Source organism: Cornus florida, unplaced genomic scaffold, assembly GCF_030987335.1.
Source record: "Cornus florida cultivar Cherokee Brave unplaced genomic scaffold, ASM3098733v1 CherokeeBrave_3.0.0_Hap2_Chr07, whole genome shotgun sequence".
In the NCBI taxonomy this organism is placed as follows: Eukaryota; Viridiplantae; Streptophyta; class Magnoliopsida; order Cornales; family Cornaceae; genus Cornus; species Cornus florida.
Genome location: NW_026775577.1, coordinates 2,734,141 through 2,751,979, shown reverse-complemented (window position 1 = coordinate 2,751,979; position 17,839 = coordinate 2,734,141). Strand labels below are relative to the sequence as shown.

At 35.0% G+C, this 17,839-nt stretch overlaps 2 protein-coding genes across 6 annotated transcripts; both read left to right on the top strand.

Moving 5' to 3' along the window:
• Nucleotides 1-220: 220 nt before the first annotated feature.
• LOC132315748 (protein MICRORCHIDIA 6-like) lies at nucleotides 221-12,834 on the top strand. 4 transcript variants are annotated; one of them, XM_059814141.1, is made up of 20 exons: nucleotides 221-437; nucleotides 1,471-1,830; nucleotides 2,245-2,319; nucleotides 2,453-2,487; nucleotides 2,861-2,939; nucleotides 3,096-3,185; nucleotides 3,268-3,343; nucleotides 3,873-3,951; nucleotides 4,964-5,098; nucleotides 7,854-7,952; nucleotides 8,045-8,146; nucleotides 8,236-8,382; nucleotides 8,649-8,741; nucleotides 9,162-9,213; nucleotides 9,332-9,443; nucleotides 10,069-10,142; nucleotides 10,304-10,416; nucleotides 11,029-11,105; nucleotides 11,978-12,020; nucleotides 12,432-12,834. In XM_059814141.1, exons 2-20 carry the CDS (start codon nucleotides 1,479-1,481, stop codon nucleotides 12,588-12,590), a joined length of 1,992 nt encoding a protein of 663 aa, XP_059670124.1. In that variant the 5' UTR covers nucleotides 221-437; nucleotides 1,471-1,478; the 3' UTR covers nucleotides 12,591-12,834. The 4 variants fall into 4 exon arrangements, 2 of the variants coding, with proteins under 2 accessions (XP_059670124.1, XP_059670125.1); XM_059814142.1 differs by lacking the exon at nucleotides 221-437 and having other exon boundaries at nucleotides 1,725-2,112; XR_009483838.1 differs by lacking the exons at nucleotides 11,978-12,020; nucleotides 12,432-12,834 and having other exon boundaries at nucleotides 10,285-10,416; nucleotides 11,029-11,096.
• Nucleotides 12,835-14,522: 1,688 nt separating this feature from the next.
• LOC132315747 (high affinity nitrate transporter 2.7) lies at nucleotides 14,523-16,962 on the top strand. 2 transcript variants are annotated; one of them, XM_059814139.1, is made up of 2 exons: nucleotides 14,523-15,810; nucleotides 16,108-16,492. In XM_059814139.1, the coding sequence occupies exons 1-2, from the start codon at nucleotides 14,675-14,677 to the stop codon at nucleotides 16,172-16,174; spliced, it is 1,203 nt and encodes a 400-aa protein (XP_059670122.1). In that variant the 5' UTR covers nucleotides 14,523-14,674; the 3' UTR covers nucleotides 16,175-16,492. The 2 variants fall into 2 exon arrangements, with proteins under 2 accessions (XP_059670122.1, XP_059670121.1); XM_059814138.1 differs by lacking the exon at nucleotides 16,108-16,492 and adding an exon at nucleotides 16,574-16,962 and having other exon boundaries at nucleotides 14,533-15,810.
• Nucleotides 16,963-17,839: the final 877 nt, after the last annotated feature.

Here is a 17,839-nt window from a genome sequence, read left to right as displayed (position 1 = left end):
TTTCATTGCCCTATCCTTCCACAATTTACATTTGATTTATTTATTTATTTAAATTTCAATGGTAACATTAAACAAGTAGAATTTAAATCAATTGCTGAAATAAGTCAAAATCCATTAATATATATATATATATATATATATATATATATTTCAAATGACATATATATTGAGTACTTCATTAATAATGAACCAAAAATACTACTACTACAGGTCTAAAAAGATTTATGAGGCCTGGCCCACAAACGGTTATTCTTGGAAGAACCGGACTCCAAATCATTTTTCAAATCAATTTTATCTTTTGGCTCGTAAATATTGGTTTTTTTTTTTTTTTATGTGTTTGGGCTCTTAATTTACTTTTCATTTTCTTCTTCATACGCTACGGTACCAGAGCCTACTGTTTTGCCCTCCAAAAGTTGAGCAGGGTTTCTGGATTTGAGGTGACAAGATCTTCCTTCTTCTAAAAGTCGATGACCTTTCTAATTTTTTTAATATGCAGTAATTTTTAATTATTATTTTTTTGTTGATTTAATTATTTGCATAGATTTGTGCAAGTTTTTATGAGTACAATGGTTTTCATTTGGATTGATGGAAACTCTAGTTTTGGGATCTCCATGCTCAGCTGTTTTGTCTATTTTCAGCTGTCTCGTATGGGGCATTGCTATGTGTGTGTGTTTCTGTGTGTGTATGTGAATTGAATTTGAAGTGTCTAGAGTGGTCTTAGTTTGCATGTTAGAAACTGATCACTTTTGGACTTCAAAGTTTCAATAACTAGCTGGGTATAAGTACATTACCTTCTTATTTATGCATTTTGTTTTTGTTGGTTGAGCTAATTTGGAAGTTCTTTTAGGAATTTTCACAAACAGCTTCTATTTTAATAGTTTAACCTAGATTACCTTCTTATGTATGCATTTTGTGATGGTTGGTGGAGCCAATTTGGAAGTTCTGGTTTAATGGCCCATACTGTTAGGCCCTTACTATGCTTTTGTCTGCTACCCATTGGAGAAAGCCCTTAGTTGGATATGAAGGATGTGAATTTCTATTTCGCCATTGGTAATTGCTGGCATCTCTTTTGATTTGTGTTGGGAAAACACGTGAAATCTAGAGAAATTGGGAAAACACTTTAAATCTTGATATTGCTAATGGTAAAGCACTAATGGGTGTGTGTGTTTGCTTAACCTTTTTAAAAAATAAAAAACAGTGATCTTTTCTAGTTACGTTGGTTTCAGATGGTTGAAAAGCCGTCTGGTGAAAGTAGATGTACATGTTCTTTGATTGATAGAGATTTCATGTGCAACCTTTTGATATATAGCTCCTGTAGAAGATCTTATGTTCATTTTAACTTATGGGAGCATTTGAACCTGTTCAACTAGTTTTGCTTCGTGATTCACAGCAGTGTTCTTTTCATGGATTCATTTTCTTACTGTCTATATCGTATCCTCTAATCTTTTGCTTATTTTATTTCTTTTGCAGTGCCCAAGATGAGCACTGTAGACTTCATAGATTTATGTAGTGATGATGAGATTGTGGAGTCAGGTGGGAAGGATTGTAAAAGGGGACCAGATTTTGATCTTGGAACACATGAAACTGAAACCAAGAAGGTTCGTCGGAAATACAAAAAGCAGTCAGAGCGAAAAATATTTGAGGAGATTAGAAGTTCAAATTCTTTGAGCACAAGTGAAAGTGACTCCAGTGTTTTAGATCGAGCGTGTGCCCCAGCTGATGAATCGAGCCCTTTATCTTTACCCTCTCGGTGTCTGCCTCCAATTTGTCGCCAGTTCTGGAAAGCTGGGAACTATGAGATAGAACAGGGTTTTAAAGCTCCAATACAAAGTATGAAGCTGTCGAATTTCATACCAGGATACGTTCTTTCGTGTGTGTTTCCTTTTCGTGTAACATGTCAATAGTTTAGTTGCATTCCACATGGGTCAATATAGGCAGTCTGAATTTGTGGGTGGTCTATGTGTTTTGTCTTTAAGCATGTGATGTCATGTACTTAATTTTTCAGTTTGAGCTTCCATTTGGATGGTCAAGATGGATCCAATGTGTTTATTGGAGTTTTACCAAGAAGCTAATGTAATTGAGCTTCAAAAGTGACAGTGAGAAAAAGAATAGGTACACTATACAAGGATTTGTACTGGAAAGTGTGATAAAGCAACTAAAGTAGATGTATTACGAATTATAAATGTCTGCACTCTAATACTAAAGTAGATGTATTAAGAAGTTTATTTCACAATTTGATATCAGATGGGAAGAATCGTTTAAGCGTTCACCCTATGTTCCTCCACTCAAATGCCACATCACATAAATGGGCCTTTGGAGGTATATTTCCTGTATCTATTTCATTTGGTTATATTCTAGTTTTTATGTAACAAAATGGTGTGGCTTCTTCATTTTATATCTGAAATTTAATCCAATCTTCTGTATCACTGTTTTTATTGCTTCTCAATTGCAGCTATAGCAGAGTTGCTTGACAATGCAGTTGATGAGGTGAATTCTTATTTATTTTCGTTGTCCTATTTTTGTTAATTTTTTTATATTTTGAACATGTCAAAAGAAGCCATTAGCTAGAAGAATATACAATGCAGTAGATACTATTGTATATTCTTTCTACAAATATAAAAAAGTGATTTTATCTAGAACACGAGAATTTTTTTAAAACCTTTCAATTTAAGATGTCCTTTTGGACTTGCACCATTGGATAATTGCAAACACACATGCACATGTTTTGTGGGGTGGGGGAGAGGCACCACCTTATGTTTCTTTATTGATGATATTATTATATATTGGTGGTCTATGTTTGTGATTTTATTCTTGCTATGCATATTTTAAAACTATTCATTCATGTTTGCCATTGTAATAGATACCAAATGGGGCTACTTTTGTTGTTATAGACGAGATTACCAACCCACGGGATGGGAGTCCAGCTTTGCTTATTCAAGGTAGTTATGTATTCGAATCTTGTTTGACTATTGAAATCAGTTGTTGAGGTTAAACTGGAAAATGTTTTCTATTATGTTTGCTCATCGCAAAATGATTAGGATACAATTACTCATTTTGACTTCTGTTTACCTGAAACCTTCTGCTTTAAAACAAAGATGATGGTGGTGGAATGGATCCAGAAGCGCTAAGGCGTTGTATGAGCTTTGGATTTTCAGACAAGAACTTGATATCCACCATCGGACAGTGTATGGATATTATTCTGGCCATTTTCACCTTTTCCCTCATTTCCTTTCTTCTCATACTAATTGGTTGACTGTAGCTTTTCAGATGGAAATGGGTTCAAGACAAGTTCTATGAGACTTGGAGCAGATGTTATCGTCTTTACATGTCACTCAAAGAAGAGGTTTGACCCCATGGGAACTTTTTTTTATCTATATGTGAAATTCCTGGATTATCAATTTATGCACTTTATCTTTGTTTGCCCAGTTCCCCTAATTAATTCAGTTATCAAAGGACAGCTGGTGACACTATATTATATTGACAGAAAATGAAATTTGGTATTAAATCTTCAAATTGGACCTCTAGGCATTTGTGAATATGGTGATAGTTTATTACATTCCCATTTTTCTTGGAAGCATATATAACATACCTTGTGTTGGGTTGTAACTTATGAGCGTTGAGGGTTTATTATATGTAATTTTTATGGGTGGTCATATATATATATATATATATCTTTATTTATATATATCTGAATTTTGGTTTCCCTAAGCATATGTATATTCCAAAGTGTAATTATTAATTGAAATGGAAGTACTTTACTACCCTGCTCCGGCATTCATCTTGAAACATGATGTTTCCTCAACCAATTCAGTATAGGTATGTATTTTGACTCTATGTGCTCTTATTTACATCAGTTTTGTGTTCATGATTAGGATGCTAAGTCAAAGTATCGGACTCCTCTCTTATACCTTTTTGAGACAAACAGGCCATGGCAAAATAGTTGTACCAATGGTGAGTTGGACATCTTGGTACCTTTAATTTTGAATTCTTTCCGGGGAAATTACCAGTCAGTGTTATAAAGTTTCAATAGATACATTAAGTCCTATTTTTTAATTTCTTTTCCATACAAGTTTTAAAGCTCTCAGTCTTCCATTTATACCTTCTCATTCTACAGGTTTTAAAGCTCTAAATTTTGCAATTATAACTTTTGTGCAAAAATGGATTTGTTTTGTAAAGTGTTCTTTTTAACCATTGAAACACGCTTAACATTTTCTTCGGAATTGAATTTTTTTTTTTTTTTGTCAATTTATAAATTTTAACTATTCAAAAGCTTTTAAATAAAAAATAATATTACTATTTTAGAGAATAGAATGAAATATATAATTACAAAGTATAAAGTCCATGTAAAGTTGGAAGTTTGAGACATTTAGAACTAATTCGGAAACATTTATCAAAAAGTAGGAAATAATGGTATATTGTTGACAGGACTTTGTACATTAGAAGGAAAAAATAGGACTTATGAAAATTTTCTAATCTTTTATCGTCTATTCTTTAGGCAAATTCTAGATGCAGGTATCCATGTTAACTGTTGTTAGGTGTACATGTTACTGTAGATGGTTGATACACATCTGGCATACTTGCTGATGCCAGAAAACCACATTGGATAATGGCAAATTTGATAAAAGCGCATGCAATCATAAATTGAGGCTTTGGCTTAGTTTATTACCTGGTCAGGAGTCTTGTGACTGTTCATTTTGGCTGTTTGAGAAACTGAAAATTCAGCCAGCCAATGGGGATCTTTCCCTTATCCTGATTAGGATCTAGCTCTGTGTCCAGGTTCATTACTTTAGAGTTTAGACAAAATCCTTAAAATAGTATTACAACTTTGTTTTCTTGCATACAGAATTTTCTAAAATTTGATTTAAATATCGCTCAAATTATAATGATTGGGCTGTTAGTTTTTCTTTGATCAACCCAACTTTTGGTACTCAATTTAGTTTTTACCCCCTTTTAATTAATACAGGTGGATTATGAGTTCAATGCATCAACTAGAAAGTTCAAGCCCATGCTTCCTCATGGTAAAGAGAATTTTTCATCTAACCTGTCGATTCTGTTGCAGTGGTCTCCATATTTAACAGAAGAAACACTGCTAAAGCAAGTAAGCTTATAACATAATAAAAATACTACTAAAATTACTTTTTAAAGCTTCTCATTTGCATGCTGCTTTTGCTTTATAATTGAGATATTTTGGAATAATTTAGCCTCTGCTTAACAACAAGAAGTAAAAGAGAACGAAAAATTGTTACACCCTAAAAAAGTATAATATATGTGTTAGGAGAATAATTATAGGAGTGATTTAAGCCCTTAAATCACTAATTGACAGAATGTTAATGTTGCCATACTTGGGCAACAAGAAGTTGCAATATTTATATTTGCCTTTCTGTGTAATTCATTTATTACAAGTCTTCCCCAATTCACCTATAAATAGAGGTGGTTATCATAAACAAAATCAAGAGAGAATGTAATGAAAGAGATGTAGCCCTTTGAGTTTTGTGTGTCGTGGATGTAAGCTCTAGTGGCTAAACCATGTTATATTCTTTTGTTCTTCATGTTTTAATTTCTCTTTTCAATTTTTTTATATCTTTCAACAGTATGCTTGGCTAAGGTTTTACATTTTTGTGTGTATGGTTTGGTAGAGAATAATGGGGCTTTATGGATGTTCAGTGGAAATAAATCACTTAGTCTTGTTTTGGTAACATTTGATGTGTTATATGGACATATCAATTCTTCACTATAGTTAAAACTGTCAAATGAAAACAAAGTGATTTATTTATGAAGAAAAGTAAAAAAGAAAACACTTCATTTATTGAAATCCATAAATTGCCCTTATATTAAGCAACAGTTTAGATCTTTCTCATAATTGAATAGCATTATATTATACCACAAAATCAAATGGGTGGACCTATGTGCAAATACGGTATAAAACGCTAGAGAGATTATTTCCCCCTATCCGGAAGTTACCTTTTTCTTTCCTTGGTCCGGCTTGCCTTCTCTCTTCTGGTAAGCCTCTCCTGTTCTCTTGGTAAGGAAAGGACGCCTTACTATTTAGTCCACTCAAGTATAAAATATTAGAATAAAGAGGCATATATTTCTCAAGAAATGTTGGGAAAATAACTTAAGCATGCTGCAAAAGAAATGTGCATCCTAAACAATGACATAAATAGTAAATTATTCAATTCTAAAGTTATGAATTCGGATTTCTCAGAGTTCTCCTATCACATCTTTGCAAAAGCCTCAAAGAAGATAAGGAGTCACTCTCCAAATTAAAAGATCCAACAGTTTGGCAACTCAAAAGAGATCCGCTTGCGGGAAAGATTATTCTAAAAGCCAATCAAAAGTTGCTCAAGAGGGGGAAAAAATGCTACAGCCTACAATAATTGAATTTCTAAATCCTTTCTGGAGATTTGAATGAAGGAATTGGAGGGCTTAAATTTTATTTCAAATTGCACCTGTGGACTGTGTCATTTCATAAACTATTAGCTGTGAAGGATTGGATAGTGGAAGCGTATATGCGCTTGTCGCCACTTCCAACTTCCATTGTTGCACCTCCATTATCACTACCATTGTCTCCCCCACCATGCCACTGTCAGCATTGCTACTTCGACTGTAAGTGCCTCACCACCATTGGCATTGTATGAACACCACCACCCTCAGTGCTACATCATTGGCATCACTGTCTCCACCAACAATAATTACTGACATGCCATCAATACAGCCACCACTTTCACCTTATCAATTCTCATCGCCACTATTTTAACCACCTTATAGGATTAACATCATTGTTGTTGTTGCCATCCTGACCAAATTAACAGCAGTTTGCGGCACAAAATTTATTAATTAATTAAAAAAAATTATACTTACCAATTAAAAAAATTTCTGTAGTAGAAATGAATCAACCCCCCAACCCCATCAAAGAAGAAAAAAATGCTGAAAAAGGTGAAGTCATTTCTTTTCCAGCATTGCATCCTCCATATTTCTTGGAATTTAAAAGTGGGTAAATCTTCTCAAAATGGAAAAACCAACTCTAGGGTCCCAACACCATCATCCACCACTTTACCAATCTTCTATATAAAGACATCTCTTTGCATGAAACTTGACATAACTTTCTGTGATGTATTTCCTCCTTTTCCCAAAATATTGTAAATTTTTGGCTTGATTCATGCGAGGGGGCATCACCAAATTGCACGCCATTCTGAAGAGAGACCCTTTGTAGGCGCTCATACTTATTTATTTACCTTTAAATAAATTTATCAAAGCCTTCCATAATTGCATTCCAGTTCACCACACTACTAAAAGGTCCTCTGCACTGCATTGCACTACCTATTATCACTCTCACATCCACACTTCATAGACATCTCTCTCTCTCCTCTCAGTACTCACTTCTCTAAGGATCCTACTAATCACGGCCCCCATTTTGCCTACCTAGAGAAAAGTAAAATGAAAGTGTTAGCAGTCACAAGTAGACTCGTTTGCTGTAAAAAGAAGCAGACTCATTTTCTCCCTAAAAAGAAAACGTCAAATATGACATATACGGGCACGCGTGCGCACACAAGCACACACCATTTACTTATTTCATATTCTTATGTAAAACAAAAGGCACTTGTTAACTTTGTATGGGATGTCCAATGCTCCTTAAAAATCATATAAAATTGTTATTTGACCAAGGTATATTGGAATGACTGGTGATTTGTGTTAATTCTAGTATGTACATAGACTAATTTATTACTGTTAAATGGAAGACCGGTTATGTTATTAGCTATGATTTCTATGAGAAATATTCTAATTATATGGTGTTGTAGGGTGATACACAACCTATTGTGCGTTTTTTCATTCTTATTAATTTCAGTGGACAGTTTGATGATATAGGGCAGCATGGAACAAAAATTGTTATTTACAATCTTTGGTTAAATGATGATGGGGATTTAGAACTGGATTTTAATGTTGATGCCGAGGTATCTTTCCATCTTTTTGCTTTCATTTCCTTCTGAAATATCTTTTTAAGTCATGCTTATTGGATCGGCTATTTCTAATCATACTCTTGCAGGATATTCATATCAGTGTAGGCCCAAAAGTAATTCAGAAAGGTCACCATCCAAAACCAGTTTTTGACCATCACATAGCTAATCTTTACCGCTATTCTCTCCGCGTATGTTTATAATTTACCATACAAAGTTTATATGCCAAAAGATCTCTCCTTGCACAGAGTTAGGTAAAGTTATTTTTCATGGTCCACAGGTATATATATCCATTCTGTATCTACGGCTACCTGAAAGCTTCAAAATAATTTTGCGTGGACGAGTTGTCGAGCATCATAATATTGCCAATGATCTCAAGTTTTTTGATTTCATATTATATAAGCCTCGAGTTGGTGGGAGTATGGAGGTTCGTATAAGATTGCATATTTATGGCCCATCCTAGTTGTCACTTGCAGTTTTTGAAAAAATGGGAAAGTAACCATTCTCAATGATACTTGGCAGGAATCTGACATAGGTATATATGAGTAAATAGATTAATAATTATTCTGTAGTGTTTTCTTGTTGACTCTAGAGATCGAATTTTGGAGAGAATTGATCTATGTAATATGCTTCCCTTCTCTCTTTTCGTATATGTTAGTAGCCTTCACCATGCCTCTTGATTTCATTTTTCAGGCAGCAGTTGTCACCACTATAGGATTTTTAAAGGATGCTCCACATGTTGATATCCATGGGTTCAATATCTACCATAAGAACCGTCTAATATTGGTGAGACTTATTGTCTTTTAACTTAAAAATATTTTTTAGTATTTGACATTGTCATTGCATTATAATAACTTCTATTTACTATACAAGTTCAGAAGTTGAAATTAAAGCTAAGAAAGCACAAAATGGTTGAACTAGTTAATTCTTTTAATTAGATACAGAATCTCCCTGCAGAAGATGTCCTATCAGATTTATATGTTACATGATTGTCGTTCATTGAAATTCTTCTTTTATGTATCAAGCAGGATGTTTCACGAGTAAATTGAACATAATGCTCTAATAGGTTTCATATTCTCATTGTATACATTCTTTGACTTATATAACAGCATATTCTTCTGCGAATACTCTAATATGTTCTTTTTGGGGTTGTTCTGAACTTCTTGCATTGTTGTGCTTAACTTTCATTTTTATGTTCTTGGGCAGCCCTTTTGGCATGTGGTCAATAAAACCAACCGTCATGGAAGAGGAGTTGTTGGTGAGTATGATTAATCCTCCCTTCACTATCTCTTATTACTTCAAAATTCTGTTTTGAAGTTGCAATATATCTGGATTGTAGTGAATAGTAAGTGAATGGTGTAATTGTATTTTGGTAGGTGTTCTGGAAGCAAATTTTATTGAGCCTATTCACAGTAAGCAAGATTTTGAGAAGACACCCCTTTTTCAAAAGCTTGAAACTCGTTTAAGGGAAATGACAATGGAATACTGGTAAGCTACACGTTACTCACTTAGCTCTTGTGGATATTAATGAGTACCGTAGGAAGTCAAATTGGATCGGAATTTCTTCAATTTCAAGGAAAAAGTTGAACAAATGATCTTATTCAAACTCGTACAAAATCTAACAATTATTTATAAATTTAAGAAACAGGTGTTGAGTTCCTTTCAGGCTTGGATATTATGTGTTGACATTGAAGATACTGCCCTTAGGCATTTAATACGTATCATAATCAATCTAATACTACTGCTGAAACTATGGAGACAATTTTTTTTTTTTTGACCTCTCAAATCCTGAAGGGAGGGTGAGATTAGACATTATTTTGTAAATTTGTAATTTTAAGATTAAAATGCCAACTGTTACTTTTGTAGAAATATTTTGTTGTTACTAATTTTCAACCCTTGGGCTGCTTGTGAGCTCTGAAGAGAACTTCACTTAAATTCATGTATTTTATGATCTTTATATTATGTTAGCTAGCTCTTGTTGAATTCATTCATAAGATTCATAAGCTTTCTGTTTTTCCTTTTTCATCTTGATGAGTATGAATTTTTCTGTACTTGATTCTTGTAGTTGCATATTATTAATTAGTGTGTTAGTTTCTCTGCTTAATCTTGGTAGGGAATGCTATTGTGAATTTATCGGTTATCAGCGTAAGAAGAAATCTTCTCCAGTGTCGGTGCCTTCCCAGCATGGTAAGCTTTGAATCAACAATGCTTTCTTGGTTGGCTTCTCTGATTAGAATTGCTTGAAGTTTCTGTTGCTGGAACCAATTATCGGTGAGTGTGGACTGTGGGCTGAAACTTGGAAAATTCCTTATTGATCCATATTATATAGACTTGCAATTTACGAGCAGGACTAAATATGAAGAGGAAGGAACAAGCTTCTGCAATGGAACTTGAACATGCAAAAAGGCCATCAGGATCAGGGTCCTATGCAGCTGATACCCTGCACATTGGAGTCGAAAAGGTTTGTTAAAATATGCTTATCAAAATTTTAATCAACCATGGGAATGCCATCTAATGTTTGACTAAAGAAATTTATATGTATTGATCCATACAAATGGAAATGTTTTGATCTGCTTACACTTCTAGTCTTTTTAATTACATCTCACTGAATTATTTATTTGTTTGCTGCGATTACCACTAGAAAATGCATGTTCAAACAGCTATATCAAATACTTTTATCATATGGTTATTGGAGAGTTGGTTTTGTTCAATTGTTGGTTCAAAATGTTTATGAGAACCATCTGATATATCAGTTATAAACTTTTGGCTGTTTTATTCTTTTTATGTGCGGCTTTCATTTGTAACTAGTTAACCTCCTCCTCTGTGCCTCTTGGGATGTCCCTTGGAATATTTGATGGTGTACAAGATATATTAGGACCTTGTTTCTCAAACATGTCTATTCCTTTTTCTTGCATTAATATGTACTTCTGCAAGGTGGGGAGTAATTTATTTTAACTAAGACATCTGCTTGGAAAATTCTCTTTTCATCAACTCTACCTTCTCTCTTCAGTAGTCAGTATACATGTTGAAAGAGGAGTCATTGTCACTAATTATTGTTGTGTTTGTCTTGTAGCTTGCCAGTAGTAATGAGCTTCAGTTGAATGATAAAGAAACTATCCTAATGCAAGCAAATGAGAAACTCCATTTACGGTAAGTACAGCGCAGATTTACTTTATTTGGTTATGAAGTTTGCACTGGATCTGGTTTGGCTACTCTCATCACTTTGTTCTTGTTTAACTCAGCATACCCTCTGCTATTGCCAAGTCAATACGAGAATAGGCGGCCTCATTATATTACAGAATCCACTTAGTTGAATGACAATGCCATGTGGCAAAAAGTCAAGATAAAGGGATACAATAATTGAGGATCTAGGTCCCAAGCGAAGCACCCTGACCGTGAATGCACTCTTTATAAACAGTTTGGCAAACCTCAACTTGGGGCCAATACGTTCCGGGAAATCAACCTGAAACTGACCTGCCAATGAGGGATCCAAACGACATTTGAAGTTTTGAACTTTCCTACCTTTGCCTAATTTGGACTTGTTTGACTTTTGGCTAGCCTAAGCCAAGGCTCCTAGTCTAATGTGTTCGCATGTGCTTAGACGTTTGTTCATGTTTTAGCCAGATAATTCCTAGGTCCAAGTCCTTGCTTTGACAAAATACTCCTGCAACTTCAAATTAATACTTGAGTTGGGAGGGTGAACTTTTAATTAGATTAGTATGATCTATGATTTGTAATTCGCATTCAGTTCCCACCAGTCTCTCTATCCAGTTTGCACAGTTTGACCTTCACTGGCCAAGCTTGCCCCGACTTGCACTGCTACATCACCTGAAAGTATATTTCAGTTATTGCTTGTAGTTCACTTCTAGAAATGCTTAGCTACATTTATATAAAATTCACAGTCTCATTAAGTTGCCCCACACCTCACTCGATTGAACTCTTACTCATTTAAGGATTTTGTGAACAAAACCATTTCTTAAGCATCCATTGTTCTGTGGATTTCTCATTTTTATCTTTTCCAGGTTAATGGGATCGGAGCAAAGGGAGAAAGAACTTAAGCTAAAGGTACATCATTAATTTTATATGGCATAAATTATAACAACTTGCAAATGTAAGAAATTTGCATGACACTGTGATGTTCTGGAGTTTTTTATGGTCTACACAAATTCTTCAACTATACTCCGTTTTGAAATCATCCGGCCTGTACAAAGTTCTGATTGCATGAGAAGATGTACGTCCATTACTCGGTTTTATCCAAAGCTAAAAGATATGTTGACAAAATTTCTGTTTTTAGAAACTTAGGGAAACAGGTCTTTTATGTGTGTCCTTAGGCACTACCCTTCTCTATGTTATTGCATCTATAAAATGCCTGGGTCTTTTGTCAACCAAATTGTGAAAACAGAAACATATTCAACTCTGACCTGCTTAGGGAGGAAAACTATATTCCTAAAAAATTACTCTTCGACTTTGTTGCAGGTGGAACAACTTAGAAGTGAACTTGCAGATAAAAAGCTCGAGTATTCGAGAATGTTGGCTGAATTAGAATCGATTGACACAATGAAGATGGAGAAAAATGATAGGAACTGTAAATTACATTCATTTTTGGGACACACTTCCACTTTTATAACGGGCTAGTTTCTCCAATTTTCTCCCTCTTAACCTAACTATATAGGGTTTAAGATTCTTATGCATGGAAAACCGAAAATAGAACCATTTTTACATTCCATTATTTGGCTAACACTCGAACCACAAGCAAGTATTAGGACTTGTACATGAAAAACCTACAATTAGCATCCAATAAAGATTGTATTACATTACATTCATTGGGACTCTGATACCAATTTGAATCATTGCACCGTCTTACTTGGTTTCTGGGAAAGTCTTTGGGTGTCAATGAGATGATATTTGGCTGCCAATATCCGGGTGTTGCTGGTGAAATTTTAGTGCATGTTACGGTTTTTGAAATCGTTTTTGATTATTTCATTTCACGTGGTCTGCTTTACGTTCTAAAATATGTTCTAAATTTTTCGTAAACGAAGAGGTGGGACGAGGGAAAAATTCTTGTCAATCACAATCCGTCACAATCCGACACATTCGAGTAAAATTTTTAAATAAAGTTATAATTTTGTCGGTTGTGATTGATGTCGGACTCTGATTTACTAGTAGTTTTGTATGATGTCGAGTGACGAGTTGTCTTCAAATTTAGTTTTGTATGACTCATTAATTTCAGATCATGTCAAATTTTCTTCACGATTTGTCTTCAAACTTAGTTTTGTAACTCATTAATTTCAGATCATGTCAAAATTTCTTCAGAGACTCTAATTTACTAATAGTTTTGTATGGGAGTATGACGTGGTGTGACGAGTTTTCTTCAAACTGAAACAAAACTCGGCATATTCTCGAGTGACCAAATTTTGAAATGCTTGAACAATAAACTATCAAAATCATTTGAAAAGATTGGACCCAACCCTAAATTATTAAAGCGCAAAGAGTCATTCATGCATAAAGTTCCAAAATAGAAGCAAAAAATATCTCAACCGACTTAGAAACCATATGTCTCTTGACCAAAAAAACCCTGTACTGTTCACCAGCTACCATTTGGGCCCATAAGAGACCTCCACCAGCAAACTTATGGGCAAACCTAGCGAGAAACCATTCCCACATGACAATAAGAGAATTATGAGAAAAGTTATGGCTAGAAAACAAATGATTTTGTCGTCTTGTGTAACCATTATGATCTTCAAGACAAAAAAAAAAAAACCCATGTTTTTTGTGAGGACCATTTCTAATGAGATAAATCATATTTTGGACGCAAGCATAAACATCCATAATCAGAGTATCATCTCCACACATCGTATATCTCCATCTCAATCATGATCTTTTGATTTTACCTACGGGATGGACAAGCATTATAGGTACATGTGGTGTACATTTTTTTTTTTTTTCGGTTTCTTTCAAAGGATATATCACACTTTAGGGTGAGACATTAGGGTCTGAGTTCTCACCCATTAAGTCATATTTGTGTACTTTCATAAAAATTGTTTACGTACCTAAAGGCTCAAATCTAAGACTTAACAGGTATTTCGGTTTGAGTTCTAACTCATTAAGTCATTGTTTACGTACCCAAAGGCTCAAATCTAAGACTTGATAGGTATTAGGGTTTGAGTTCTAACTCATTAAGTCAGCTCTCATAATATGAAAGTAAGAACACATGTAAAGTGTGAGAGTTTAAGAGGGCTATTCATTGTGAATAATTACCTGATTTAAATTGGGATAAAAATTAGTAATTGGGGGTATGTTGGGCATGCCATGTTGGAATCCGTCAACATTGAATAATCGACCCACCTGAGTCACCTATTGCGTCATGATGTTTTTGAAGGATATACAAACAACCTATTCATGGAAAGAAAATAACATGTTTGTGTTTGTCCCATGTAGATAATGACATTGCTTTATGTCTTATCAATATATATCAACTCATGGTTTTGTTTTATTTATTTATTTTAATAAACAGTTTTATTTCCAAAAAAAATATCTTGTATAGTAAGTGTGTGTGGCACGGTGTTACCCAGCATGTCATAGCTGTCACCTCCACTATAAACATCCATGTGTTCTTACTAATTTGAACACCGTTGCATCAATACGCATTACATAAATTCAATTCAAAAATACGCATTCAATGAATTCAATTCAATTATATTCTCCGCTGTAATTAAAACATGGAAGCATCCTCGAAGACCCAATTCGCCTTCTCTCTCCCGGTGGATTCCGATCACAAGGCCACCGTATTCCGGCCATTCTCCCTGTCGTCGCCGCACATGCGAGCCTTCCACCTCGCATGGCTCTCTCTCTTCTCCTGCTACTTCTCCACCTTCTCTATCCCACCACTCCTCGCCGTCATCCGCGAGGACCTCCACCTCACCGCCACCGACATTGGCCACGCCGGCATTGCCTCCTTCGTTGGCTCCATCTTCTCCCGCCTAGCCATGGGCCCTGCATGTGACCTCGTCGGACCCCGCATCGCCTCCGCCTCTCTCTCTCTCCTCACCGCCCCAATAATCCTCTCAACGTCCCTCATCTCATCACCCCTCTCCTTCATCATCGTTCGCTTCCTCGTCGGCCTCTCGCTGGCCAACTTCGTCGCCAACCAGTTCTGGATGAGCTCCATGTTCTCCGGCAACATCGTGGGCCGCGCCAACGGCGTGGCAGCAGGGTGGGCCAACGTTGGCGCCGGAGTCACCCAGCTCGTAATGCCACTCATTTTCTCTCTCATCGCCACCACCTTCAACGTACCATCTTCCACTGCATGGCGTCTCGCCTTCATCGTCCCGGCGATATTCCAAGCTGTAACAGCAGTCATGGTGTTGTTCCTCGGCCAAGACTTGCCGGACGGGAACTATAAACGGTCACGAAAACTCGGAAATAACTCAAGAGACAACGCTCTCGGAGTTCTGATTAATGGGCTTAAGAATTACAGAGGGTGGATATTGGGTTTGTTGTATGGTTATAGCTTTGGAGTTGAGCTAACAACTGATAATATCGTAGCGCAGTACTTTTACGATAGGTTTCACGTGAAGATTCAGACGGCGGGGGCGATTGCGGCGAGCTTCGGGTTGGCGAATATCGTGTCGAGGCCGGCGGGAGGGGTGGTTTCCGACGAGATGGGGAGGAGGTTTGGGATGAGGGGGAGGCTGTGGGGCTTGTGGGTGGTGCAGACCGTGGCGGGTTTGTTGTGTGTGTTACTCGGGCGAGTCAACTCGCTGTGGGGTTCCATAGGTGTGATGTGTGGGTTCTCTGTGTTCGTTCAAGCCGCTGCTGGCCTTGCGTTTGGCGTGGTTCCATTCGTTTCCAAAAGGTACGTTTGGTAGCCTTTTAATTTCAAACCAATGAGGTGCTCAACACAACCTTTTTTTAAAGTAACTCGACGAAAAGTGAAAATTGGGAGGCATGGGATATTTTGTTTTTGCTGCCCTTGCCGAACAGACCATAAACCCGTGTCTTTTAGCTATCGATTGGCGATTCAAATTAATCATTGTGAGTTGAATAACTTAAGAGGATAATAATTAATCAGATAAATCAATTTCATTTCATTTCATTTCGTAACACTTGGATTCACCCACGTTTATCAAGAACATTGTACTGTTGTCTTCAGAAGGAAGACACATTGTCTGAAAAGGACCAATCCTTGTGGTGACAGGGACAGTGGGCTCCACAATTGATCTGATTCAGTAAGGTAACACACTGCTCTACTGCATCAACCGACAGCGATGCTCACACGTGTGGATGTTCCACACGTGTAAGCAATCAAGATAGTATGCTAATTTTAAAACTGTAATTAGTGGAATTAAAAAATAATAATTCAAAGAATTGAATTAAAATATACATAAATTCTAAAACTGTAATTAGTGGAATTAAAAAATAATAATTCAAAGAATTAAATTAAAATATACATAAATTCTATGTAGCCGAACACAATTATACAATTCAAAAATCATTTGTAAAAAAATAAATTTTTATATTTAATCCACTCAATCTTTTATTTTTATTTATGTATTAATTATTATAAGTATTACATTTTTTTTTAACTAGTATAATTACAATATGTGGATGGTATGCAGGTCCTTGGGAGTAATTTCAGGGATGGCAGGGAGTGGTGGGACAATAGGGGCAGTGGTGTCACAAGAGTTGTTCTTTTCCGGGTCGAATAATTTCTCAACCCAAACAGGCATTTCTCTCATGGGCCTAACGATGATTGTCTGTACCCTCTCAGCCACACTGATCTACTTTCCTCAATGGGGTGGCATGTTCTGTGGCCCATCCATCAACCCAGACTCCATGAATGAAGAAGATTACCACCTTCTCCAATAAAATTCTGATATGAAGGGTCAATATATATATATATATATATATATTACTCCTAGTTCATAGGTAATGTTAAGGTGAGAGTAATTGATTACCTCATGATGTAAATTTTGTCATATCAACAACTCTGCTTAATTATTTGAAATGCATAGGATTGGACTGTTTATATGGGAGCAATTTTACATTGGGGGCAAACCAGTACTATGTAATTATAATTTGAATTTTTTAAAATCAATTGCAATTTTATTTTATTTATAAAATAGTTATAGTACATATATCTTAAGAAATCCAAAAATTGGAAGAAAAAAAAAATGCAACCTAAATCACTTTATTTTTTAAAAAAAATTGTTTCAATTTTTGAAATAATGTTTTGAGTGCTTTGATTTTGCACTGAAAAATATATATCATTATTACCCTGATAAAAGGTTAAGAAACAAAATAACTTTAACTAAAATAAATATTTTATAAGTTTTAAGAAAATAAAATTATTACTTTAGCAACTTATACAAGTAGTCATACAAACTGTCATTTAGCATGTGATATTTAAAAGTATTAGTATATATTTGTAGAGAAGGACTATAATAAGAATGAGTATATATCTTTCAAAAGTATGGTTTAATTTTAAAATTAATTTAAGGTGTTTAGAAGGGTTTCTATAAAACTTAAATTATCTGTTTATTATTTGTTTTTTTAATAAAAGAAAATTTAATTAGATAAGAAAATATATAAAGAAAATAAATAATTTACTCTTTCTAATTAGACAAGGAAATATATAAAAAATATAAATAATTTAGTCTATTTAGTCTCCACATCTTTTCTAATTTTATAAATATTAGATAAATAATTTTCTAGTATATAAATAAAATATTAGTAAATTTTAATAAAAAATAGCCCACTTATCAATAATTTTCCTATTATAAATTTCAATTAAAAATTCAATTTTTATCTCATTTACTGTGATACCCCCTAATTTCGGAACACGAGTTGATCAAATTCGCGCACAAAATCAGGGGAATATCAAA